The 27,798-nt window shown below is 46.9% G+C and overlaps 1 protein-coding gene across 1 annotated transcript in view; it reads left to right on the top strand.

Annotated features, from left to right (window-relative positions):
• Positions 1-27,798, top strand: part of TRAF3IP2 (TRAF3 interacting protein 2) — a 49,912-nt gene that overhangs the window by 5,337 nt on the left and 16,777 nt on the right. The window contains exons 2-4 of the mRNA XM_040983903.1: positions 1,315-1,503; positions 13,339-14,161; positions 27,112-27,304. Of these exons, the coding sequence (XP_040839837.1) occupies positions 13,351-14,161; positions 27,112-27,304 (1,004 nt within the window). The 5' untranslated portion in view covers positions 1,315-1,503; positions 13,339-13,350. The remainder of the gene's footprint in view (positions 1-1,314; positions 1,504-13,338; positions 14,162-27,111; positions 27,305-27,798) is intronic.

Raw genomic sequence — 27,798 nt, 5'->3', positions numbered from 1 at the left:
GTGTCATGACAACGGTTGTTGGATGCTTACAGGTATTTTGCTTGTTGACTTTCTGGAGGGTCAAAGAATAGTAACATCTGTTTATTGGAAGTGTCTTGGAGAAAGTTAGCCAAAACTTAAGCAGAAGAATGCTTGGGAAAGCTTCATCAGAGAGTCCTTCTGCATCACAATAGTCCAACTCACTCCTCTCGTCAAACAACAGTGATTTTCTGAGAGCTCAAAGGAGAATTGTTAGACATCCACCTTGTAATCCTGATTTGCCTACTTCTGACTTTTTTGTTTGTTTCTTAATCTAAGCACACACAAATACACTTTAAAAACAAGATTTATTTCTTTATTTTTATTGGAAAGTCAGATTTATACAGAGAAGGATAGAAAGATTTTCCATCCACTGGCTCACTCCCAAAGTGACCTCAATGGCTGGAGCTGAGTTGACCAGAAGCCAAGAGCCAGGAGCTTCTTCTGGGTCTTCCATGTAGGTACAGGGTCCCACATGGATGCAGGATCCCACAGCTTTGGGCCTCAACTGCTTTCCCGGGCCACAGACAGGGAGCTGGAAAGGAAGTGGAGCAACTGGGATATGAACCGGCGCCCATAAGGGATCCTGGTGCACACAAGGAAAGGACTTTAGTCATAAGGCTACAGTACCCATCCCCCTCACACACACACACACTTTAAAAGCAATTCATTTCTCTTCAGTTAATAATGAGAAAAAGGACTGCTGTGAGAGGATCAAATTCCCAATACTCTTAGTTCCATCAGGATGGACAACGTGACTCTCCTTGAACAGTCTGGGTGGGTTGGTTTAGGGAATGTTTACCACCTGGGGATGAAGAGCTGCCAGCCAGTGGACTGACCCTCCCATGTGTCCACTACCAGGAGCACAGTGAGCAGCCTAGGGGCACAGCTGGATTCATAGCCCACACCCTCCACCCCTGAAGCACCCAACACCTCACACCACTCTCCAGGTTCTCATCAGCATTGCTTTGATACCAGCTGCTTCTTCCGATTAAACAATGAAGTCATGAAAAATGCAGCCAAGGGTCCCAGGAGCTGCGAAGAGGCTCCAGTTTCACACCCCTCGCCATTAGCTGCTCCCAATCCTCCTCCTGGGGGAGAAACAGTCTGTTCCAGCCCCTCCTGGAGACACTTCCTCAGGTCCCCAGCAGCCTCTTAGCTGGGTGGTGACATTCTCAACACACACACACACCCCACCACGCAGCCTTATTGGCCGCTGGCCCTCTCTAGTGAAAGAAGGAGGTTTCTGTTTTAAGAAATATAGTGACTCCTCGCCTGTTGATTCACTGCCCACAGGGAGATCAGGAGCCCAGGCTTCCTAGCCTCGCTAGAAATTTGCATACGACTTCCACTTCCTGCCTCAGATCCTGCTCTGCCACTTACCTGAGCCCGGGGAGGGCGAGAGCAACCTGAAGGCGGAGAACCTGGAGAAGCAGAGCGACCACCTGGGGCCCCCCTCCTCCCGTCGTCGGCGTCTGTCCCAAGGTAAGTTACTCAGCTTTGCTGCCTGCCTGCCTGCCTGCCTGACTTTGAGCCGCTGACCCATTTTCCTAGGCGCAGTCTCTTATTTATTGAAACGTTCTGCCTTCCTGCTCTCTTGCCTCCGCCCCTCCCCGCCTTGAACTCCACTTGTTGGTGCTTAAGAGCGGCTGGAGGGAATGACAGTTGACTTTCTGCCACAGCAACGTGCCGCCGGAGGTTTAGGGTTTCAGCCAGGCCAGACGTGATTCCCTCTTTGGGGCCAGGTGGCACGCAGACGGGTCCTGTTCAGGGCTGCCTGGGAACCACTTGTTTAGGTATTTGGTGTCCCCACAACTCTCAAGCAAGATATTCAAGCTCCATTTCTCCTACGAGGCAGCTGGGGATGGCATGGATTAAATAATTGGCTTCCAGCCTCAGAGCGCGTCAGCAGCAGAGGGGGAAAGAAAAGTCCCAGTTCTCCAGCCGTGTTTCATGCAAGAGGGAAGAAAAATCAACACAACATTCTTGGGCCAGGAAGTTCTGCTTGGGCCCATGCCGGCCCAAGTGCCTCCTCCTCCGACTCTCTCACGCCCCTCCTCCCCCAGCAGCCCAGACCATTGCTGGCACTGGAAGCAGCCAGCAAAACCAGAAAGGCTTGTGCTTGACCTTAGAAGCTGATCAGTTTCATGTTCAAGATGGGCTTTTGGAATAGAACATTTGTGTATGTGTGTGTGTGTGTGTGTTTTTAAAGGAACAGGAGGCAAAATGGTCAAGGTTATAAGAAAAAGGAGGGCAAAAAGCCAATTCCAAGTGTTTGCTCTACTTCTTGTGGTGCCATGACTAAGGCAATTGCCTGTGGCTCCTGGAGTCTGGATTTCTTCATCGGAAAGTGTTTGGGGGCGGGGAGGGTGGAGGGTGAGCTAGCCTGATTAGAGTCTAGATCTCCTTCTAACAACATAGGAATAAGCTAGTCTCGGAAGGGCAGCCAAAACGGGGATCTTGGAGGATGGTTTTGTTCACCGATCATTCATGTTCCTAAATTTGACCTCCTTCTGCCTATTGGTTAGCCCTGGGAGGAAAGGGACTTGATTCTTAATACTCTTCCGTCCTTTTCCACTCCCCACGCCCCAAGCACACCATCGCAGGGCTCATGAGACCGCCTCATGTTCCTTGCTGGTGAGCTTCTCTGATTTCTGTGAGCTCCTCTGCCCTTAAGGTCAAAGGCGAAAAGCTTGGGTGAGGCTGAGGCCCTTGGCAGTCAGCAGGGCTGCCTAGACTGTGGGCAACACTGGGTTCTGGGCCGTAATGGAGAAAATCAGGGTTTCCAAGTCCAGTTTGGCTAACCCAGGAAGGAAGGATTGACCTGCGTATTTGCCACCAAAAGCAACATGGGCCAGAGAACCTGCAGGCACGCCCAGCTTCCGGAGCCAGCGGTACTGACTCAGCAGGAGCTGAGAACCACCTCCTGCCAGGCCAGGGAGGGCAGTCCATGGCGGGGGGGGGGGGGGGGGGAAGGAAACAGTGAGACACAGCGTAAGCCCCTGTGTGTGTGCAAGTGCTTGTGCCGGTGATGGCGTGTACATGGAATCCTTAACCCTTTCCAGACCACACCTTACTATGTTTTTCATTGCTGTTGTTTCTTCAGAGTTATTGCTAGCTGTCAGTCCAGTGCTGACAGACTCCAGCTGATGTGGCTGGGCTGCCTGAACGCTCCTGGTAGGGCTAACCTGTTTCTGCAGCGTGGAGGCCAGGGGTAGGGGGAGAGGAATCTCAGAGCCCAACACTGGCCTCTGTCTGTTCCCCTGGGATGAGAGAAGCCAGGATTCGAGAGTCGCCATGAGTTCCTGCTTTTACTTTCCAAGAAGGAGACAGCGTTATCTGAAATCAGGCTCTTTGGTGACCCGCCTAACTTTGATCCCTGAACGCCACACTGGAGCCAGAGGCCATGGCTGAGATGGATGGTGCGGTTACTCCACTGGGGTGGGCTGTCGAGGCTGGGTGTGTTGAAGAGAAAGATTCTTAACTGAAGGATAATGTATCTGCAGAGGGTGCATAAATGGAAAATATTAATGCCTGCTTCTTCCAGGACTAAGGAGTTAGTGACTTTCAAATGCTCTGAAAATTAAAAGAAGAGGAGGAGTCAGCCATATTCACAGGTGCTCTTTAATAGGCATTCAGAAATATAGATTCTGGCGAAGTAGTTTGTCTAAATTAAATCTCTGTGCCACCCCTCCCAGCATGGAAATCTCAGAAATATCCTGGATTCAAATAATTTTCCTGCTGCAGGCAATTTTAGATTAGTCTTGAAAAACACATGCGGCTTGCAGGCCACCGCAGCCAAGGAGAAAAGCTCACCCAAGAGGCACCTTCCACTTCAAATTCCTTCCAAACCCAGTGAAATGACCCCTACCATTTGATCACGTCGCCTTATCAAAACGATCTCGCAGCCTTTCCAGCAGAAAGCAGCTGAGAGCTTGAAGTACGGAGCTATCCCGTGGGCCTCTCCTGTTTCCTCCTGAATCCTTGTCACCAAGATATTTTTAGTTGGTGAAGCCCAGGCTGTCCTGTCTGCTTCCAACATTCTTTGTGGCTCATGCCCAGAGGCCTCCCAGGAGCTCACATGTGCTTGGCTGGCTGGCAGCTCAGTTCCCCCTGTGCCTCTGTGTGTGTGTGTGTGTGTGTATACAGGCCTTGTAGGAGACCAGGGTTGTAAAGCAGCAGGGAAAGGAAGGGTTTTCACGCACGTGGGGGCCCCCAGCACTGTTCCAGTTGGCTCTCTTCCCTGATAAGACAGCTGAAATCCAGCTCAGTGGGAGGGAGGGGATGGCCTGGAGCCCCCAGCCTGCAGGCCCAGGCTGGCTGGGGTCCTGGCAGCTCCTCTTGGCGATGAGCAAAACTTGGCTGCCTTTGCCTCATTGTGTTTCCCAGGCTCAGGATTCCAGCGCTTTCCTTTCTGCCCTCCCAGAGTCGAGGGTCTCCCTCCTCTATCTGACCTCTCATCCCACCCTGAGCCATCCCAGGCCCTTGTGGACCACCAACTTTGCCTGGACCTGGTCGCCCTATACCTACACCCGAGCCTTCCCTTCCAGCTTGCCTTCTCAGACTCAATGAGAGACCCCATTTCCGGTTGAAAGAAGTCTCTCTCTTAGGTCCCTCCTTGGTGCCTGATCAGCCGCTTCCTTTAGGGTTTTCCCCAAGTTCCTTACATCCCTCCCCTTCCACTCTGTTCTCTTCCTTTCTTGATTTTCCCTTTCTATTCTTTTCTCTCCTTCACTGTGGCCTGGACCCAATTAGTGATGAAAAACATGTGCTTGGAGAGACTTTCTTATCTGAAAAAGAAAACACCTACAATAACACAGAACCGGGGCTGTTTGAGGTTGTTCTCCAGCCAACTTTCAAAGCAGCCAGGTCAGTGTGTTGGGTCCCATTGTGCAGCTTCTCCTTTAGCTAAGCCTCTTGGAGACCCAGCCAGACTTCCTCATAGGAGGTCTGTGTGTGCTGCTTAGGCCATAGCATGATGGCAATGTGACTGTGCAGGGGTGTTTGCAAGGCATGTTACATGTTCCTTTGTCTTCAATCTCTGCTGCCAATTCTCTGGCAAACCCAGTGAAAGAACTTTCTGTCTGGAAAACTACAAGTAAACTTGGAAGTATGTATTTGCAGGAGTTTGAATCAGAGCCTAACAATTCACCCAAAACCAACGATCTGTGAAGCTAATCAGTGTTGTGGAAGTTCACATGCATTTGGGTAGTAAACAAATAATATTCATTGGTTTGAAAACTTAAAAAAATCCATGACTTTCAGATGTATCAAAAAATTACTCTCTAGAGGAACGAAATAAGGCCTGAAGAATCCAGTATTTGAAAGTGTATGATCCAAATTGGAGCTTAGGATCCTCCCAGTTGTAAATTTCTGTATTTATATGAAATCCACCTGAAATACTCCTGATGCATATCTCTAACCTCTTGCACTTTTTCATTGACCTAAAGAACACTTTAAAACCTCCCAGCAGTTGGTGAGCCCCGAGCTTGATAATTTAGGAGCTGCTCACACGGTTTATTAATTACTCAGGCTGCGCGCTCCTGCCCTTCCTTGCTATGCGATTTGTCTTCTTCCAGGGACATAACACCTTCATCAAATCCCTTCCGCCCTTGCTTCGGAGACGTCCCCTGGAAGATCTCCCTTTCTCAGCATGCATCACCATTTATCATCACTCTTTGTTTGTGCTCTGTCAACCAGCTTTCAATTTATTTTGAATTCAGTTTATGATTAAAATTTAATGAGATCCAATCAAGTACTTTTCTCGAATCAAGATGCCTCTGCAGTTTCATCCCTACCCTCCATTGTAAGGGCAAACAACAAAGCCACATGAGGGCTCTAGCCTGGCAATTCCTTATAGCACACAGGTGGTGCTTTAGTGTCAAGGTGAATGGCTCCGAAATACATTTATTCCAGAAATTCCAGGGGCTACGTGGTCCCCCTCTTCCTTTTTCTCCCTCCCAAATATCTTAACGAGCTCAGTGCTCACAATGAACATACAAACCGTTCAGTGCATAAGGTGTGGTATGCTGAGCTGCTTGAACTGGAATCCTAATTCTGTTACCTACTGGGCATATAATCTTGGGCATGGTATCTAACCGCTCCGTGCCTCAGTTTCCCCATCTATTAAAAAAATGGGACTTTGGAAAATGGGCATGGAGAAAGGGGAGGTGGAGCGGGGAATCCCTATACCTATAAAACCATATCATGGAAAATAATAACTTTAAAACATGGGGCTGGCAGCAGTAACAACCAAACAGGGTAGCTGTGAGAATTAAGCACGTTAATGCAGACAATACTTAGAACAGTACTTCACACACAGTAACCCTGGAATGAATATTAATCAGTGATTATTAACTAAGAGTGGCATTTCCCAAGTCTATCCAGATCATTCATTGTGCATTTTGATTTATCAGCGTTATTGAGAACAGCAGTTGATAAACTACAATCCTTGCTCCGAAGGTGGCCTGTGACCTGCTTTTGCATTGGCCTTTTGTGAAGAGTACATTTTATATTTTTAGAGGATTGCTTTTGTTTAGAAAAGAAGAACCAGAAGATGAGACAGCGACAGCATATGGCAAATAGCTGGAAGTCGGCTACTCTCTGGCCCCTTGCAGATAAGCGTTTGCCAACTCCTGATCTGTGTGGTTTAGTGGAAAGAATCAGGAGAGATCTATAGGCCAGATTGGCTCCACTGCACACTTGTTGGCTGACTTGGAAAAAGCTGGTTAATATGTCTGAGCTAGTTTATGTGTCTAGGCTAGTTAAAGTGTCTAAACACAGTGTGTAAAATAAGAAGAACACTGAGATGGTGTTCCTCACCCTGCCTGTGGCCCAGGCTTGTTTTAAGGACCAAATGAGATGATAAACATCAAATATGCCGGATGTGACTCATGTACTTATTTCTTGGTGAAAAATATAATCTTCATACATTGGGTTGATATAGTGATAACAGATGTGTAGAAAATGAGGTAATGCAGTCTTTAAAAAGAAAACAACAAAAACACTTCCACAGGGGCTGCTGGTATTGTGGCATAGCAAGTTAAGCAACAACTTGAAACGTGTGCATTCTATGTTGGAGCACTGGTTCAAGTCCTGGCTACTCTACTTCCAATACAGCTTTCTGCTACTGTGCCTGAGAAGTACTGGGAAGTACTTGGGCCCCCGCCACCCATGTGGAAGACCAGATAGAGGTTCTAGATCCTGACTTCAGCCTGTTCCGGACTGTTTATGGCCACCTGGGGAGTGAACCAGCAGATGAAAGACCTCCCTCTCTTTCTCTGTGTCCATCCCACCCCTGTTCAATACACAAATCCATAAAAACAAGCAAATCTATTTTTTAAAAAAGAGTTCCATAGATAAATGACTTGCTGAAGTAAGAAATAACAAAATGGTCGTTTTTTTTAAAGGGTTTTTTAAAAAGGGACTGTTATTATTATTTGAAAGGCAGAGTTACAGAGAGAGAAGGAGAGACAGGAAGAGAGACCATTCATCTGCTGGGTCACTCCCCAAATGGCCACAGTGACTACAGCTGGGTCAGGCCTCCCAAGTGGATGCAGGCACCCGAGCACTTGGGCCATTCTCTGCTGCTTTCCCAGGCCTTTTGCAAGGAGCTGGGTTGGAAGTTGGGCAGCCTGGACTTGAACTGATGCCCATAGGGGATGCAGATGCTGCAGGCAGAGGCTTCATTTGCTGTACCACATACCTCAACGTTTTTTGAGAATTGCATGTGTGCCAAGTTCTACACTTACACTCTGTGATTTATTTCCTTTTCCTTTTGTTTTCAGGACACTCCTATATGGCAAGTGTTGCTATTTCCCTCATTTTGCAGATAAGAAAAATGAGACCCAGAGAAGTTAAATAATTTTGCCAAGGTCACATGTCTTACTATGCTAATGTAGAGAAAAAAATGTAGACCTCAATAGTCTGAAACTAGAGCTAAAGTCCTCACTTTGCACACCCAGGATCCCATATAGGCGCCGGTTCATGTCCTTGCAGCCCTACTTCCCATCCAGCTCCCTGCTTGTTGCCTGAAAAGGCAGTGGAGGATGGCCCAAAGCCTTGGGTCTCTGCATCTGTGTGGGAGACCCGGAAGAGGCTTCTGGTTCCTGGTTTTGGATCAGCGCAGCTCCAGCTGTTGCAGCCCCTTGGGGAATGAATCAGAATCTCCCATTTGGGGAGTTTCTCCTCCTTTCTGTATATCTGATTTTCCAATAAAAATAAATAAATCTTTTTTAAAAAGAAAAAGAGAGGCCACAGAATGGGAAAGGAAGCACGTTAGAGAAGAGTGATGCGATGAGAAATATAGTGTCACAGAATTGGATTGGCTCTATTTTGAGAAACTATGAATTTCAAGCTTGGTGTGCTCCAGGGGGGAACAGGTTGCTGGGAACAGACAGGAGGCAAGAAAGACCTGTGTGCAGGAAAAAAAAAAAAAGGCAGAGAGAGGTGTGGACACACAGGAAATTCTGTGAGTGAGACAGCAGTGGGATACTGCTGCACGAGATGTCAGAGCTGCTGTTGTCTGTGTAAGATGTTTGCAAAGCCAGGCTGCTTGTGCAGAAAGGAAAGGAAAGGCCTCAGGCCCCAGGAGACCTAAAGGGAGTCCCAAGTGAGAGACTTTGGAGAGGGAGAGAGAATATAACAGAAATATTTGAAGAAAGGTGCTGGTCAGATTTGAAGAGTTCCTACACTTAGGGTAATGGGATTCCAGAGAAGAAAAATTACTACCCTTTGAGTCAAATCAGAGTAAGACCCAAGCTCATCTGTGCACTGTTTCAGACTGGTTGGAAGTCTCTGGCACCAGCTACTTCTTAGCCCACCTAAGTGTATGCTTAATTTTGCACCAAAATTTTTTTAAGTCACTTTTAAATTCCATCTGCCATAAACTTTTTGAAGCACTCTCATATACAATCTTATACAAAGGGTGACATACTCTCTACACTGAGATCTTCCACCTCTGGCACACTCCCCAAATGCTTGCATCAACCAGATCTCCAAAACCAGGAACCTGGAATTCAATATTGGTCTTGCATCTGGATAGTGAGCACCCGACTACTGGAGCCACCATCTGCTGTTGGTTCCCAGGGCGCATATTAGCAGGAAGCTAGATTAGAAGCAAAGTAAGTAGGACTCTGATATGGGATGCAGGCTCCCCACACAGCTATGCCAAATATATGCCCCAACTTCCTCACTGTCAGCTGTACTAGAGCTTAAAAAGGCAAGAACCTCTGAGGATATAAGGACTGTTTCTAGTCTGTACTATCCCAAATCTTGCCACATTGCTTCTGGCATGCACATACTACCATGGAGGAAATTCTCAAGAAATGAAATTACTAGGTCAAAGAACAGATGCTTTAGAAATTCTGATAGCTGCTGCCAAGTTGAACAGTTGACACTCCTGCTGGCAAAGCAGACAAGTACCTGTGGGGCTTTGCTGTCTCAGGACAAAAGGGTTGTGGTGGTGGTGAGGAAGCTTGGGGAATCCAGCAAGGGAGTGGTAGAAAGGGATTCTGAGCCAGACCTTCTAGGTTTCCTTGTCCTTGAAGCTATCCCCTCCTGGCTTGTGGCAGTGTGGTAATGGCTGTTGTCCTCCAGGCCTGTGCCCTCAGCTTCTCCCAGGCTTGCTGAGCTCCAGTGCCAGCTATTACTTCCCGGGCTGCCCAGGCTCTGCCAGTACTGGGCTCCCAGGCCCCTAGCCCACTGCTCTGGCGTTCAGGGGTTTTGCCCTGTGAACCAGGTGCTACCTTCTGTGAGAGACTGCAGCACAGACCATGCCAGGGTTCCAACCAGTGGACAGCATGTGGAGAAGTCCTGAGGACAGGCTAGGGAGGGACATGGAAAAATGGAAATGATTAGCAGTACAAAGAGTAGGGATTTTTGTTTGTTTGTTTGTTTGTTTTTAATGTGTAGAATTTTTACATTATTAACAATAAAATTGCAACAAATAAAACTGCTCTTTGTGACCTAAAACACTACTCTTCTATGGCCTCAGCATGCAATTGTCCTCTGTGATGACTGGGTAGGACCAGCCCTGCCCTCTGTGTGCCTGTAGACAGATGCTCCAGGACCTGTCCTGCTGCTGTGTAATGGGCAGGACATCATAAGTATGGCCCAAGACCACTATGGAGGCTTGGTCCCTAGTGAGGATTCATAGCATGTTTGTGAAAGGAAGAAGGAGGGGTTGCCCAAGTGGCCCGAAAACTCAGCCCTCTGAACCCTCCTTGGTGCCTCCACCCATGACGTGGTCACTGTACAGATCTGTTGCTTCTTGAGCATCTTCATTTCTCACTCATTCACTCATTCAGTACTTCTTGACTGAGTCCTGACCTAGAGCTAGAAACAGTTTGGAGAACATAGAATAGGCCCCAGCCCTGCTCTCTGTGACCTTTGCATTGTGCAGGGAGGGGCAGGCGAGAATAACCCTACAAGAGGTGGTTAGGTATTGACACGTGTTTATGATAGAACTTGGGTAGGCTGTAAGATGATGATGATTCTGGGAGGGAAAGGGAAGATGGAAATGAAAGGAAGCGACAACTGAGTGAGAGTCTGAAGGCCAATGGAGGTGAGCCATGCAGGTTTATTGGCGAATGGGGTCCAGTAGGGGAGCAGCCAAAGTCAAGGCCCTGGGTGCAGCCTGATTGTTGCAGTGCTTATGCATCTGTGGATATCATTTGCTCATGTGCACTGGATGGCCTTTTGTATCTACATGGCCTTTTGAAGTCAGCATCACCGGTAGAGATTTTAAAAATCCAAAGAAATTAGAATTAATCATATGCCTCAGCAGGTCACTCACACACCAGACTAAACCCTGAACAGTGTTCCATCATTATTTGGTGTTTAAATATTTGCTATGTAGCATGTTTGAAGCTTGAAGGTCCTGTCTCTTTTCTGAAGAGCCTTGAGCCCATCACTATGTGAGATGGCTCATTGCCCCTCTGTGTTATTTTACTAACCTCCAAGGAAATACGCCATGGGTGTGTGCAGGTTTCAGAACCACTTAAACCATAGCACCGCCACCCTACAATGTGCCTCAGATGTGCAGGAGACATGACTGCGCTCATCACCTTTTAAGACGATTTTTATATATTTGAAAGGAAGAAAGACCGAGAGTTCCTATCCACTGATTCACTCTCCAAATGCCTGCTGCAACAGCTGGTGCTGGGCCAGGCTGAAGCTGGGAGCCAGGAGCTCAATCCAGGTCTCCTACATGGGTGGCAGAGGCCCAGCCACTTGAGCCATCACTGCTGCCTCCCGGATTGTTCATGAGCAGCAATCAAGAACAGAACCTGGGGCTCACACCCAGGCACTCCTGTGTAAGGATGCAGGCACTCTAAGTGGCACTTGAGCTGCTAAGCCAAATGCTCTCCGATTTGTCCCTTTCCCATGAGCCTCCTCTAAACCCTGAGGCCCCTTAACTGGAAGAACAGAATTTGTAACTTTTTATGTTTTCTTGGTAGGGAAGCACTTCTAAGGAATTCATGTTTGAAAACCCAGGGAGAAAGTAAAACAGCTGTACCTGAAGTGCAGGTAATGAAAATGTGTCCCCTGATGAGAAATGATCGGCAGAACGTAGTCCATTAGCCAGCTCCCTTTGTGCGTCTCTTCGCCTTCCCACTCAGCTGTAGGCTCCCAGATGCATGCAGGAGATTACACCCTCTAAAGCCATCCCTGAGACAAGACTGGTATTTTCTGCCCAGCTGAGGAACATGCTAGGTGGCATATCCAACTGCATAGCTCTAGACAAACCATGAGAAAGGAAAACAATAGTGACTTCTTAAATGCTGTATAGTGGAAATATGTTGGTTGCTGTTGGCACTTGGGCATTTTTGCAAGGTCTAAGCAGGTGAAGTGGTGAGGTCTCTTGTCTGCAGAGGGTCCAGGGGTGGGGGCTGCAGTGCAGCCTGGGAAAGGAGATAGACAGGGGAAGGGAAAGGCAGAAGGAAGTGGGAGACCAGCCAGGAATTAGGGGCAGAAGGAGTTTCCTGTTGTGTGAGAACAGTGCCAGGTGGTTGTGCAGCGGTGGGGAGGGGTGCTGTGTGTGCGCCTGACACCAACATCATGGAGGGTTCATTTGGCAGGGAATAGAGGCATGTCTCTTTGCATAGACAATGAGGACACGTCTGGTGACCACTGCAGGCCCCACCTCTGTGCAGCCGGGCACTGCAGAGCACCAGCTGTCATCTTCCCACTGACGTGGGGACCAAGGGTGGGACAAAGTGAATCCATGTTTATGAGTGTGATGCACAGTAAACCTTTAGCCCACATTTGGAGTTGAAATACTATATAGACCCCAAGTGAAAATCCACAAACAATCCTTTCTTCTCTCTCTCCTAAGCTGAAGCTGGGTATATATGAGACCTGACATAGAATGAAAACTGAGATTTTTTTTCCCTTTCGCTCAATTGTTTGCTCTTTTGTGACACTGCAGGTTTCTGGAAGCTTCCTGATGCTCCCCAGAATAGCCTTTCCCCCATCCTGCCTCCCTTCAGCCCTTGAACGTTTATCTTAACCAAATTAGTGCGCTTGCTAGGCTGAGCAAGAATTCTCTTGTTAGGGATAGAGGCCATATTGCCTGAACTCTGGGCTAAAGGCTTGGCTAGGGAGCCCAGCTAGTTCAACTGCCACAACACAAACCAGGTGGTCAGTGCTACCTGCATTCCAGACATAGGGCCAGAAGGACACATCCCTCAAATGACCCCCAAGCTCCTAGGTAAAAAATGTCACTATGACCTGTATTCCACGTGTTTGGAACTTGGGATGGCTTTCTTGTTTGTGTGTTTAACCTCTATTTATTTTTACTCATGAGGCAACAGTCACGGGGAACAAAATTGTAAAAGTTGGAGAACCACACACACTCCCTTCCAGTTGCCGCTCCCCACCTGCTCCCATCCTCGTAGGCAGCTGGGGTCCTCGGGTCTGGGTTCTCCACATGTGCGCTGCACATACATAAGCAGATACACATATGCAAGCATGCACACACTCCCTGCATTAGCCAACAGAATGGTGTGCACACTGGTCAGCACCTCGCTTGCTGTTCGTCCCTGAACAGGTTCATATTAGTTCCTGGGACGTCCTTCATCATGTATTCCATACACACATGGAACAGCCCACACTATAACAAAGTCTTTCCTTGGTCCTTGGCAGTGGATTTCCACTCGTGATGACGGGGGCTCGGCAGGTGCACAAGCATCACACCAACTGGTAATTTTAAGCCATGTCTTGAACGAGGTCCCTTGAGGTCAGAAAGTGGGGGCGGGGATTGTCTTTGAGAATTGATAGGTCTTCTGAGGCGGTGGCGTGTTTTCTTTCTTGTTCCAGAAACAAGATAGAATGAGTCGGAGCATTCCTGTGGAGGTTGACGAATCGGAACCATACCCCAGCGAGCTGCTGAAAGCGATCCCAGAAAATGCTCTAGAAGCAGAATCAGAGTTCCCTGCTGCAGGCACAAGGAACGTGGCGCCCCAGGGCTTGTGGGCTCCTCCGGCTCCTCACCGGCCCCAGGGAGACTCTGCTGAGGTGCCTCTGGTACTTGTCAGCCCGCAGCGGCCTGTGTCCCAGGAGGTCGCCTGTCTGCGTGCTCGAATCCTGGAGGAGAGCGAAGACAGCTTCTTCAGGAGGCACCAAGACGCCGACAAAGATTTCCCCACAGGCTCCTCTGCAGCCAGCACGTGGGAGGCCGGGACTGGAGCCGGCGCCCTCCACCCGGAGAGTCAGTTTTCGTTTCTGGAAAAACACATTGTACAACCAGGATCTCAGCTTTCAGCAGCTTCTTCTGACGCTAGCCATGACTCTGACAAAGCCGACCGGAGTTTACCCACTGCCTCAGCAGACTCCCCAGACAGCAACCAAGAGACGTGGCGGGGCGCCCAGCCCCACAGGAACCGACTGGCCCCAGGCCCTCCCACCATAGACACGGGGTATGATTCCCAGCCCCAGGATGTCCTGGGCATCCGAAAGCTGGAAAGGCCTCTGCCCTTGACCTCTGTGTGTTACCCCCAGGATCTCCCTGCATCACTGAGGTCCCATGAGTTCCCACAGAGATACCCAGCCCGCGCCCAGGTGCAGCCTCCCAACCCTTGTGCACACACTCCGTGGGACCACGCCCACTGGTATCCCAGAGGTCCCAACCACCAGGTGCCATGTAAGTGATCTTCTAGACACTCTGGATGGGGTGACTGGGGAAGCAAGGGCCTCACATCCAACCATATCTCATGTCACCAGACCAGTACACGTGGTGAGAGCTTTGGCTCTCGGGGACTTCCGTGTGTCTGCACTTGCAAGAAGGACCCATGAGGAGGCTTGCTCTGAGCTCGCCCCACACCCCTGGGAACCTGCTGCCCTTGGATGCTTTAGGGATGGCTTCGCAGAAATCTGCCCAGACACAGGGAGGTGACTTCAGTGATTTCTAGAAAGCACATTAATTGTTTGAGTTTTGGAGCATCTGAGTGCTTCCCTTTCTTCAAGTGTCTTTCCTATTTTAGACTTGGCAAAGAAAGGGGCCTTTGGTCAATCATAACAACAAAAATCAGCATGCATCCAGCCTGACGTTAAGTCTCCGGATTCAGGCTGTGAGCGCCAGGTTGGTCCCGTATTTCTGTTGCTTAAGTCCTTCTGGGCTATCTATGTACCACATTTGCACTGTCCCAAGGACTGGCAGGCCTCCTGACTCATCACATACACCTGCCCCTGCTCTTCAGTCACTAGAATGTTCCTTCCTCTAGTGTGTTTGACCCACGACTATACATTTTCTAACAAACTTTTTTACTTATTTTTTAAAAGATATTTATTGATTTATTGGAAAGGCAGAGCAATGCCAGTGGCCAGGGTGCGGGGTGGCTTGGGGGAGGGTGAGAGAAAGACGTCTTTATCCTCTGGTTCCCAAATGGCTGCAACAGCTGAAACTGAGGCAGACCTGGAGCCAGGATTTCGACCGAGTCTCCCACGTGGGTGAGTCAGCTTTGAGTCGCCTTCTGATGCCTTTGCAGGTGCATTAGCCGAAAGCTGCATAGGAAGCAGAGCAGCCGTGTGAGATGCTGGTGATGCAAGTGGGTATAACTTGCTATGCTATAATAACCAGCCTCTGCATGTTTATTTACTGATCTATTTGTGAAGCAGAGAGAGAGTGAGAGAGAGAGTGAGTGAGAGAGAGAGTGAGTGAGATGGAGAGAGAGCTCCTGTCAACTTGTTCACTCCCTCAGTGCCCACAGTGGCTAAAATTTGGCATGGGCCAACACTGGTAGTTAGAAACTCAATTCAGATCTCCCATGTAGATGGCAGGATCTCAGTTTCTTCAACCATCATCATTTCTTTCCAGGGTCTGCATTAACAGGAATTGGGAATCAGGTTCGGCGCGATAGCGTAGTGGTTAAAGTTCTCGCCTTGAACGTGCCAGGATCCCATATGGACGCCGGTTCTAATCCTGGTGGCCCTGCTTCCCATCCAGCTCCCTGCTTGTGGCCTGGGAAAGCAGTCGAGGATGGCCCAAAGCCTTACTGGGTGGGAGACCCTGCACCCGTGTAGGAGACCTGGAAGAAGCCAGAAAAGCTCCCGGCTTCGGATTGGCTCAGGTCCAGCCGTTGAGGCCTCTTGGGGAGTGAACCATCAGATGGAAGTTCTTCCTCTCTGTATCTCTTCCTCTCTGAACATCTGCCTTTCCAATAAAAATAAATAAATCTTAAAAAAAAAAAAAACCAGGAATTTGGAATCAAGAGGGGAGCCAGTTATTACACCAGGTACTTCTATGTGGGACAAGGAAATCTTAACTGCTACATCCATCAAACACTTGCCCTCATCTTTTTTTTAATAGCTTTTTGAGATCTAATTGGCATGCTGTAAAGTCTACCCTTGACACATTTTAATTATATGAACAGATTTTACAGATACCACCAGCATCGTGTATAGATGCATTTCTAAAGATGTATTTGTTGTTATTGGTAAGTCAGATTTACAGAGAGGAGAGACACAGAGAAAGATCTTCCATCTGCTGATCCACTCGCTAAGTGGCCACAATGGCCGCAGGCTGAGTTGAAGCCAGGAGCCTCCTCCAGGTCTCCCATGCAGGACCTTGGGCTGTCCTCTACTGCTTTCCCAGGCCATAAGCAGGAGGCTGGATGGGAAGTAGAGCAGCCAGGACATGAACTGGTACCCGTATGGAATCCTAGGGCATACAAGGCAAGCACTAAAGCCACTAAGCTAACATGTTTGATTCATCATATATATGTGTAAAGACTTCTCAAGGGTCCCTGTGGAAACCTCCCCAGATAGAAGTCTCCTTCAGGTTCTCTCCCCCTTGTGCTCTGGCTCAGCTGAGACACCTAACACCAGTGTGGCATCTAGTTATGGGCTTGTCTGCCTGTCCGTGCACACCATGAGCTTTTGCATGTCAGCCAAGGTGTACTTTTCCACTGTCACTCCCCAAGACTGAGCACAGTACCTGCCACCTGTCAGACCCAGTAAAACACTTCTGATGGTGTGCTCCGCATCAGCGCAGTTATCTGTGAGAGTAATAAACTCTTAGACTGAGATAAAAGCTCCATCATTGTGCTCGATGTTAAAACTCTGGTGAGGCCCACTGGAAAATAATAAGAGGGTTTTCAGATGAAACACAGGACTGTAAGATGTGACATTTCTCTTAGCAAATAAACATGGGACAGAAAGCAATTGAAATAACGTAGGCAGCTCTGTCCAAAGGCTTGATGCCTGGCTTTAAAACAAATTACAGAAATAATCACAAATGTGTAATCAACCATTGTGCATGTATTGGTGCATGTGCGTTCAGTGTAAAACTTCCTAGAGAGTAGGCAGCAATATAGGAATTCAGCTTGAAAATAGGGGGCAGAGCAGGGAAGCCAGATGATGTAGGCATGGTGGCACAGAGGGTTAAGCCACTGCTTGGGTGCCTTCATGCTAAATTAAAGTGTATGGGATTAATCCATCCTGCAGTTCTGACTCAGCTTCCTACTGATGCCCACCCTGGGAAGCAGCAGAGGATGGCTCAAGTATTCAGCTCTCCATCACCAATGTGGGAGACATGGATGGAGTTCCTGGCTCCTAACTTTGGCCTCAACCAGCCCTAGCTGTTACGAACATTTGGAAAGTGAACCAGTAGAGGGAAATTCTCTCTCTCTTTCTCACTCTGACTTTCAAATAAACAAAAACAAACATTGTTTTTAAAGTGGAGGATGGAAGAATATAGCTTACATGATACTTTGGTTGGGGGACAGCACAGTGGTGTAATAGGTTAAACCGCTCCCTACACAGCACCAACGTCCCATTTGGGAATCAATTTAAGATCCAGCTGTTCCACTTCTAATTTGACTCCCTGCCAATGCACCTGGGAAAGCAGCAGAGGATGGTCCAAGTCCTTGGGCACCTGCCACCTACATGGGAGACCAGTTGAAGCCCCTGGTTCCTTGACTGTGGCCTGGCCCAGCCCTAGCCATGGCAACCTTTTAGGAGAGTGAACTAGTGGGTAGAAGATTTCTCTTTCTCTCTCTCAGATTTCAAAAAAATGAAATAAGTTGTTTAAGAACAGATGATTGGAAGGCATGGGTAAGAATGCATGAGGTCAAGAGTGAGGCCAGAATCTGGGGAGCAGCAGGACTTGGGGAGAATTGGACATAGGGCTGGTAAGGGAAAAAGAGACGCTGGGGTTCCACCTGAGACTGACTTGTGGGGTGATTGGAGGGTGTGGCCACCACTACCTGCCCTGAGCACCCATCACAGGCCGGTTCCCTCAAGTGGGAATCCCTGAGAACCCAAGCTTGGCAGGGCTGGTGCTGGGTTTATTTCTCAGAGATTTCCAGGTCCAAAAAAGAGTCAATTGTGGAAACAATTCCACAAGCTACTTTTTAAACATTGTACCTCACTGAAAGTGAACCTTTCTGATCCTATAGTAATCTTTGGTTCCTTCTCCAACTGAAAGATGTCCAACAGTTCAGAAATGAAAAGGAAATGAATCCATGTATCTGTCACACCCAAAATACAATTCCTAAGGACTTCACACATATACTTCTGGGAGCCCCTCCCACTTACAAATTATGTTGAATGCAAAGTTAATTTCCAAAGATGTTGGATGTATCCTTCTTCCAGTATCATTTTAAAATGCTGCACTGCATGGCATCAGACATGGCCACTGGATTGTTGTTAAGCTGGTCTTTATAGTCAGACAATTACGATAGTCTGCAGTGTGCTGATCTGATAAGAAATACCGTGCATGTACGGGTGTTTTTGTCGGCATTTCTGAGGAACTTTTCAGATTAACGTGTAGAATCATGAATGCTTAGCTAAAGGCTGTGTGGTACTGGGTCCCAAGCAGTCACCTTTCTCTGCTAACAGGGGGAAGCCTCCTGATCATAGAAAAGCCTTGACTCAATATTATGACGAAGGCCCCAGCAAGATCTTCCTACTGGAAAGCATTTTTTTTCTGAAATGACACTGTTAGCAATCTAGTCTTTGCAGGTGAACTTAGCCCCTCAGGCCGGCACCTTGAAAAGACAAATGCTCCCCACCAGGAACTCCTCTCTCTAATAGCACTGAATCTGTTTCCCTTCATCGTGTCACTTTCCCCTTGCCCTCAGTATTATTTCCTTCTATTGAAGTGGGGAGGGAGAGGGCTGTCTAGATCCTGGGAAGGCAAAGTGGTGATGGAAGGCAGAGGGGGAAATAGTTTTTCACAGAAGACAGGGATAATTCACAGGAGATTTACAAACAGCCAATATGCCCTCCAGTCTGGGCTCACAGCACTCTGCTGAGGATATGCAGATTTTTAAAAATTGTTTACTTATTTGGGAAAGAGAAAGAAACAGAGAGACTGGGAAAAAGTCCATCCTCTGATTGCCCAGATGCCTGCATTGATCAAGACTGTGTTAGTGCTGAAGACAGGAACTGGAATTCAATCCAGGTCTCCCACCAGAGTGGCAAGAACCCAGCCACTTGAGCCATCCCTGCTGCCTCCCAGGGTGTGCATTGGCAGGAAGTGGGAGTCAGGAACCAGAGCCAAGTATAGAATCCAGCACTACAATATGAGACAAAGATTTTTTTAAAAATTTATTTGTATTTGAAAGGCAGATTTTACAGAGAGAGAAAGAGAAATTGGGGAGAGAAACAGAGAGATCTTCCATCCACTGGTTCATACCTCACATGGCCACAACTGAGCCAGAGCTGAGCTGATAAAGCCAGGAACCAAGAGCCTCTTCCAGCTCTCCCATGTGGGTGCAGGGTCCACTGCTTTCCCAGGCCATAAGCAGAGAGCTGTATGGGAACTGGAACAGCCAGGACATGAACCAGTGCCCATGTGGGATGCTGGTGCCATAGGGTGGAGGATTTGCATGCTGTGCCACCATGCTGGCTCCAGGACAAGGATTTCTTAATCACTAGGCCAAAAACTCAAACCCCAAATGCAAAATTTCATAAAGATCTTTTTTCCTTAATTAGGAGTGCCAAATCAAAACCTGAGAGACAACACTCAGCAGAGTTATTTAGAAGGGAATGTTCTCATACTCTTCTGGCAGGAATATAAATTAGTACAACCTTCCAGAAGACAATCTCACCATTGATCACCATTTTCACATAATGAGCCAGGAACACAGGAGCAAGGGGGCTGTGGGGAACGTTGTTGTATGTAAGCAAGAATGTGAACAACCACGATGTGTGTCAGTGGAGGTTCCAGGTAGGGTCAGCAGCCCCACCTCAAGCTGGCCAACCTATGGTCTTCCAACTTCAGGACAGTATGAGAGCAAAATGCATTCAGCAAAGAACGTTTGGATTTTGGACTCAGATCCTTTTCTGGGCTTGGTAATATACAGTATGATTCTTTCTTATGAAACTGGGCGGCTGCAGCGGTTCCCAACCAGGCAGCTCACAAGCTCAGACAATAGGTGTTCTAGTGTGCTGTGCCGCCAACCTAGGGGCCTCAGCAGGCCAGGCCCACTAACTGCATTTTTACCTTTGATATTCCCAAGGTACGATAGGCCTACAGGGAGGGGGCCCCACTGTAAACAGAGCATTATCTGCAATCCAAGGTTTATTTATACAATGGACCATGAGGTCCCTGTTCCATGGACTAGAAGACCAGGCACATTCTGACATAAAAAGATTGAGTTATAAAGCAAGATGCAGTGTGGATTCTATCTATATTTATTTTTTAAAATTGTATGTGTTTCTTTTTAAGATTTGTTGATTTTTATTGGAAAGCCCGATTTACATAGAGGAGAGACACAGTGAAAGATCTTCCATCTTCTGGTTCACTCCCCATGTGGCCACAATGGCTGGAGCTGAGCCAATTCAAAGCCAGGAGTAGGAGCTTCCTCCGGGTCTTCCACATGGGTGCAGGGTCCCAAGGCTTTGGACCATCCTCGACTGCTTTTCCAGGCTGTAAGCAGGGAGCTGGATGGGAAGTGGGATAACGAGGATACAAACCAGTACGCATATGGGATCCTGGCACATGCAAGGCAAGGATTTAGCCACTAGGCTATCATACTGGGCCTGTGTTTTGTTTTGTTTTGTTTTGAGATTTGCTTCTTTTTCTTGGAAAGGCAGAGTTACAGAAAGAAGAGACAGAGAGGGCTTCCATTCACTGGTTCACTCCCTCAAACAGCCATAACAATAGGAACCAGGATTTTCCTCCAGCTCTCCCACAAGGGTGCAGCCAAGGACTTGAACTATCTTCTGTTGGTTTCCCAGGCCATAAGCTGAGAGCTGAATCAAAAGCAGGCAAGCCATAACATGAACTAGTGCCCTTATGGGATGCTGGCACCACAGGTTGAAGCTTAGCCTACAATACCATGGAGCCAGCCCCAAAAAGCTGTATGTGTTTTAAATGTATATATATATACATTTAAAAGTCTGAAAGGGCTGGCATGATGACTCAATTGGTTAATCCTCCATCTACAAATGCTAGTATCCCATATGGGTACTGGTTCATGTCCTAGCTGCTCTACTTCCCTTTCAGCTCCCTGTCTGCTGCCTGGGAAACCTTGGGAAAGCCTTGGGACCCTGCACCATGTGGGAGACCTGGGAGAAGCTCCTGGCTCCAAGCTTTGGATCAGCTCTGCTCTGGCTACTGGGGCTACTTGGGGAGTAAACCTATGAATGGAAGATCTTTCTCTCTGTAAATCTGCCTTTTCAATAAAAATGAATAAGTCTTACAAATCTTAAAAAAAAAAAAGTCTGGAAGGATCACCCCATGAGGAAAGGAGCAGGGAATCAAAAAGAGATGGGGATTTTTCCTTCTAACTTCATATGCTCCCGTTAGTTTCATTTCACAGCAAATGGGCATTGCTTCTACAATTAGAAAATAATGAAAAGCTGAAAATTTAGAAAGAAACGCACAGGGAAGGGAGAGAGTGTGGAAGGTGAGCTTGCTGTCCTTCAGCCTGCAGGTGTTTGTTGAGGGTATCCGGCCACAGGGAGAGGATGAGCAGGACTGCCCAGTGCCCTGAGTCTGTCTGCAGGGCGCAGCGACTGCCCTCCTCCCACAGCAGTGGCTACCATGAAGGTGGGTGTGAGGACCCAATGAGATCATGTATTAGAAGCCCTAGGAAAGCGGCTGGCTGGTAATAAGCTCATAATACTCACAGTTCTTAGTTATGACTGTTCGTATTCAAGTGGATCCTGCAGCCCAGCCCTGCCAGGCATGCTTCTCCTTGGAGATCCCTCTCCCAGGCACAGATTTTTCAGCATTCAGGGCAGGTGTACAAATGCTTAGTTTCATGTCAAGGCTATAACCGCGCTTAATTGCCAACAAAACCACTTCAAAAGAGCTGTTCACCTAAGGGATGCTCAAGCCTTTGGAAACCATGGCTACGTGGTCCTGCTTGACTTTAGACGAGCCTGGCTTCCTTACATTAATGAGTGTATAAATAAATAATGATCACCATGCAAATGGCATAGCTTAGCTTTTTGCAAGTTAAAGCAAAAATGATTCTTGGCCACCTCTTTAATATAAAAGGAGAAAAAAAGTTTTCAAAGAAGGTGAAAATGCCAAGAAACATGGCTTGTGTTTGTCCCTCACCTACCCCACCCCCCTACCCCGAAAGAAGTCAACCTCTTACTGCCTCCAGAGCCTTTCCACCGAGATTCACCCCAGGGGAGATCAGGGCTGTGCAACCAAATGAAACCTCCGTGACAAGCCTATGGGGAAAGGGAACAGAAAGCCTAGAGACCTCTCCTCTTACTGTAGGATTCTCACTTTTCTGCATCCAGGAGATGGAATAAAATGAAGCTGTGGGTACATGTGCCTACATTTGCTCCTGTGGACCAAAAAAAAAAAAAAAAAAAAGCTTTGTATGCTAGAATGCTTGCACGATGAAATAAGCCAGATGGAAGAAATGATAGCAAAAGGAGTTGCCTTTCAGCAACCGCAGCTGCTTACAGCTGTATGAGTTCCCGTAACTGTTTGGCCATTTTGTTTCCTGGCTAAACTGATGACATTCTAAAGCACGATGTTTTTTTGACAACTTGGAAATCAGGTTTTATTTTCTCTCTCATAGAGCCTCTTAATACCATTCTTAATAAGGAAGAAAAATGTCGAATGCTTTCTCTGATAGATGGAAAACTCCTTTAGGATTTGGTTTACAGATTCCAAGTGGCAAAAGCCCAGGAACATGAAAACTGTGTGTGCTCAAGCCAAGAGGGTCACAGAATTGATAAATAACACCCAGCCCTGGGCACCCACTGAAGGATTCTGCAAGGTTTTCATTTTTTGCTTTGCAGTTAACACTGCCTCAGAACTGACAAATCATTTGTCTATTACATCACCCCTTCCCCTTCCACCTCCATCCCAGTAAACTCATGATGGAATCTTAGGTACTAGGGGAAGAGTCCCCAAGGAAGCTATTTTTTGAGCAATGATTCTTGAGTAGGTGGCTCCAACTCATGCCTTTCCTCACAGGCTGCCTCACGTGGGTTTGTGTTTAAAAACAGACTCAAAAACTTTCTTTCTCTGTGTATTGATTCTGAGTTACTCAAGGGAATTGTATTCCATTCATTTTTGTTCAGTGGGGTTCCTTGCTGTATACTTGACACAGAAATATTTATTGAATGAACAAAAGAAATCTGTTCTTCACTTCCTGAGAGAAGTACTCCTCATGAATTAGGCTTTGCAATTTCCAGCCTTGGAAAGGTCATCTCTAATTGTCAGAGAGAGAAAGAGGGGAGGCCATAGAATTTGGAAACAGATCTTGTCCATTGATTTATCCTTGTATGCAACAAATACAATGACGTTTCCAAAAAGATCATAGACAGTGGAAGTACAAGGCAAGTTAATTTTAATGCAAACATTTTGAAATGCATGTATCAGTGTTTTTTTGCTTTTGTTTTTGGGTTTTTTGGTTTTTTTTTTTTTTTTTTTTTTGGTGATGTGCATTTTCCACAAATCTCTTGAAAATCCTTCTAACTGCCAAGCTTTCTGCTAGGTACTAGTATATGGTGGTGAATACAACACCTATGGTTCTTGTCTTTGTGGATTTCACAGTCTACTAAGCAGACAGAAATGAAGTAAAAATAACAAAATGATAACAAAATGATAAGCCTTGCAAGTGAATACTCAGTTTTGGATGTTAATGGAGTGGCCAGAGAATGTGTGCCATCTGAGCTGGAACAGTCAAGGGCACTACGAGCTTCATTCCTTAAGATAACAAAGGCAAGGCAGGTGGGCCAGCAGAGACAGAAGTGAAGGCTGCAGAGGCTGAGGCAAGGTACTAGGGTTCTGTCCTGAATCAAACACCTTCTTTAGGAAAAGAAAACATTGAACTCAAGAATACTGAATAAGAAACCTGAATAGAACAAGTCTTGACAGGTGTTGAGTGATTAATGAATGTTAACCATTTTTGTAAATAAAGTATCCAGCTGAACTGGCAAGTCTTGGTCGTAACAATGGGTCAGAGTAACCTGAGCATTGAAAAGATACTCATTTACCTGATAAACAGAGTTGATTTAGCAAGTTTTCCATCATCAGCCAAATTCCAGACAAAACCAGTCAAATTCCACTTAGCGTGATTTTGATTGATCCTCTGATACTCAATATTTTTGGTTTCAAAAAATAAATGGGCAGCATAGAGCACTGTATGGTCAGTACCCTAATTTTAAAAATCAATGAGGTGGATCATTGTCATCTGCTCACATAAGCTGTCTAGCTTTTGATCACAGGTGGCCATTGCAGAAATGAAAGTTCCAGATAATCAAACACTTATCCCACATGCTTTCATGATTTTAGTGATATGATTTGTTGCTATGAGACAAAAACATGCTGTGCAGAAAATAATCTGTTAGAAATCATATGACCTTGATTCAAAGGCTTTTGATTAACAGCCCTAACATCCGCTTTTTGGAAAAGAAACAAACCCTATGATTAGAGCCTGGTAGTCCTTTTTAAAGCAAATAAAATATTATTAGCTACTCATTAATGCATATGGAAAGTAAAATGGATCCAAACACTGAAAACTTCATTTGAATTACTTTCAGGCCACTCTTAACCTGCTGCAAAAGCTTTCACATTCCCTGACAATGTTTTTCCTCTTTTACCATGTTTTTTTTTTTCCTCTGATTTCTGTAGGGAGACACTAGTAGCACACCTTCCTGCATCCTACCATGGACATGAATGATGTGTAGACATCTCAGGAGATCCAGGTCCTGGCCACCACTTCCTGCAGTTCTAAGTGGCTTCCTTTCTCCTGGGTGTACAGCTGACTTTATGACCATCTCTAGTCTTTATTCCTTCATCTATGGTACACCCAATTTGTGGGCCCCATGCTTGGAGACCTGATGGGGAATGGACATAGTCCCTGCTTCCACAGAGTCTAGTGGGGAAGGCCAGCAAGAAGTTGGCAGAGAAGAATCATGCTTACTTACACAAACACATGAGTGATGAAGAAGATAGGGAATTGGAGTAGTTAGTTGGATGAAGCAGGTGGATGGGTGAGTGTCTTTAAACAGGTCATGTTTGGGCTGAGTTTACAACCATCTAGGATGGAAGCATTCTAAGAAGAAAGTACGGTGAATTCAGGGGTCCAGAGATGGAAGCAAGCTGGGCTCAAGATGAAGCTGAGATTGGTAAGCCAGGGAAAGCATAGGAGACAGGATCAAGACAGGTGTGATCATGCGAGGCAGGTCCTGTGTGCTCTCTGAAGTTTAAGGGAAACATTATGAAAAATGGATGCATGGATTTCAAACTTGTTTGCAACAAAATAAACGTATCTCTTCATTGCTCTTTCCCATAAACTGTTGAAGCAATCCTCAGATATACAACCGGATTTGTCCGTGGTCCGCTTGTGCTTGGCTCCTCTGATGACTGCAGTGTCTTTGTCCTTCCTACCTAGAACAGCAGAACTTACCTGATGCCCTGAAATGCCAGTCAGTGCTCTGGACCTTTTGGATTATCCAGCCAGCCCCCAGCTTGTCCCAGACCAGAGGGGTCCCTGTGGGCCTGTTTCCTAAGTCTTGGCCTCCTTTGTTAGTTAGATCCTGGGCCAAGCCCAGCAGAAGCTTTTCTCCCCCTCTTGCCTTCCTTAGACCCCTGACTGCTGTCATGCCCAATTGAAGCAATAACAGTACAAGGCTCCTGGGTCACAACTAGGACACAGCCTGTGTTGGAGTGGCATGCAGACTCACTAGAGGAAGCATGGCAGCTGGTGTCATGGTCAAATTGGACAATAGATGAACTGGCTTAGGCACACGGCCAGGGTCACTCAACCAAATTTCCTGAACCCGGACAATGGCGTACCTGGAGACAGCCACACCGAACATACTGATTATTAGTCATCAGTTCTAAACTAGAGGCCAGTATACCCTTGGACAACCACCTCCCCCCCCCCCCCCCCCCCGTCCTTGAAAACTGATAGCTGCTAACTGCTTCCTCAATCAAGATTAAAATTCTTGGCTTCATTCTCACCCTCCCCCCACCGACCTTAGTGGATGATTCCTTGCTTGCTTCCTTGCCAACTTTTTTTGCTGTACATCTTCGCACGCCAACTTGCTCCTGACTTTTAATTGCTTTTACGTGACAGGCCAACTTGACTATCATTTTTCCAATCAACAGTCTATGGCCATACCACCCTGACAAAGTCCAATCTCGTCCAATCAACAAAAAGGCTGGGAACAGTGAATTTGTTTTGAAATGATCAGGTGTCTTTTGATTCTACCTAGCCAGGGGTCCTCCTGCTTTTCCCGGGCAGGGGTGGCAGTGGCTTTGCGGGACTGCCTGTTTGGCTCTGTTCAGACCCTTGCTATTTCACATTCTGGTCCCCTTGGGGTTGGGCAGTGCTCTCAGTGCTGGAGCAGTGTCTCTGGCCCATTGCTGGGTTCCCAGCATTTGTCTTCTGGCATGAGTTCAGTCCTCTTCTCTCATTTAGTCAGGGAAGCTGACTTTGTTCCCGAGGCCTGCCTGGGACCCATTTGTTCTCATGTTACACTTTCACGGCATCGCTGCCAGCCCTGGCTTCGCTCCAACTCTGCCCTCTTCAAACCTCCCTGATCCCAAGTGCATGTGACCTTTAGCAAAAGAGGACCAGGGGAGATCGAAGGCATTGCCAGCTCTTGGCTCCTTCCCACAGGGACGAGCCAAGTTTCCATCTATTTATTTCCTTTTAAGAAGAAATGGTGTGTGTGTGCTTGTGAGAGAGAGAGAGAATGTGTGAACACATCCCCTTGAGGGAGGAAAGGAGCAAGTGGTCATTCTCCATGTATCATGAGGATAATTTCTCAGCCTCAGGTTCTAGCCACTTGGAGAATTACAGTAGGAGTGGTGGTGTGAGCATGGTTCTTCGTTGTTGGACTCTTTCTAAGCCTCTTATTAAAATAAGAGCATGGGTAGATATTTTTAAAAGTTCTTTGAGTGAGTGTTCCAATTAGAATACCAAACTCGTGATTTCACATATGTTTTTATTTAGGAAGAAAAAAATATATAGTAAGTGGATTTCATGAAAACTCTCAAGGATTAGTACAAAAATCTGGCAAGTATCACAGAGGTGGTACAAGAAATCTGGGCCCCTGAGCTGATAACAAAGACAAAAACGTGCCCCAAGCTTGCCTCTCCTTCTGTGTGTGGAAGCCAGAGGCAATCTGTCTTCTGCTCTCTTTGTTGTCTCCCTACAGATGGCCATGACTGGCCTCCAGCAGTCTACCAGCAAGCAATCCAGCCAGCTCTACCTGGACAGCCCCGGCTTGGAGCCAGTGGGAGAGGCCCATACCCTGTGCACAGGGTTGTTCCGAATTATCCCAGCCCCTGGGACCAAGAAGAGAGACCTGCACAAAGGAACTGCTCCCTCCCTGGGCCTCCATGCTATCAGTACGTACTACAGGGCCGCCCTTTACTTTAGATATCTGTAATGTGAAAAACAAGTTGTGTATGCAACCAAGATGGCCTGAAGTTCTCTGCAGGTCTGCTACAGAACATCCAATCGAGGGTTTTTCAGATCAAATGGACACAGGCACTGGTTGGCATAAAAAAGCCATTAATGACCAGTTAAAATTCTTTTGAAGGAAAATCCCTTAGTTATACTTTCTTTTGCCTTCAGACCTGAACTTTGAGCCCATGAATTAGATTTTTCTTTTGGCCATCAATGACAACGATTCTTTGCAAGTTCTGTGTAGTTCTACCTTCTGTTGCTTCAACTTACTTCTGACTTCAAAATTTGGAATTCAATTAATTCTCGGTGGAAATTTAAAATAGCCTATGATGTTCTTTAGTAATGAAAGCATTCCTACACATTGAAAGCCATTGTTAAGTCTCTCCTACGCTGTTCGTGTAGAAAAACAATTCTGATTCTTCATGACTTTATT

This window comes from Ochotona curzoniae, unplaced genomic scaffold (genome assembly GCF_017591425.1).
Source record: "Ochotona curzoniae isolate NIBS_2020 unplaced genomic scaffold, NIBS_Ocur_1.0 contig_3819, whole genome shotgun sequence".
Taxonomy (NCBI): domain Eukaryota; kingdom Metazoa; phylum Chordata; class Mammalia; order Lagomorpha; family Ochotonidae; genus Ochotona; species Ochotona curzoniae.
Note: the sequence above shows the minus strand (reverse complement) of the source record. Positions and strands in the feature narration are given on the sequence as shown.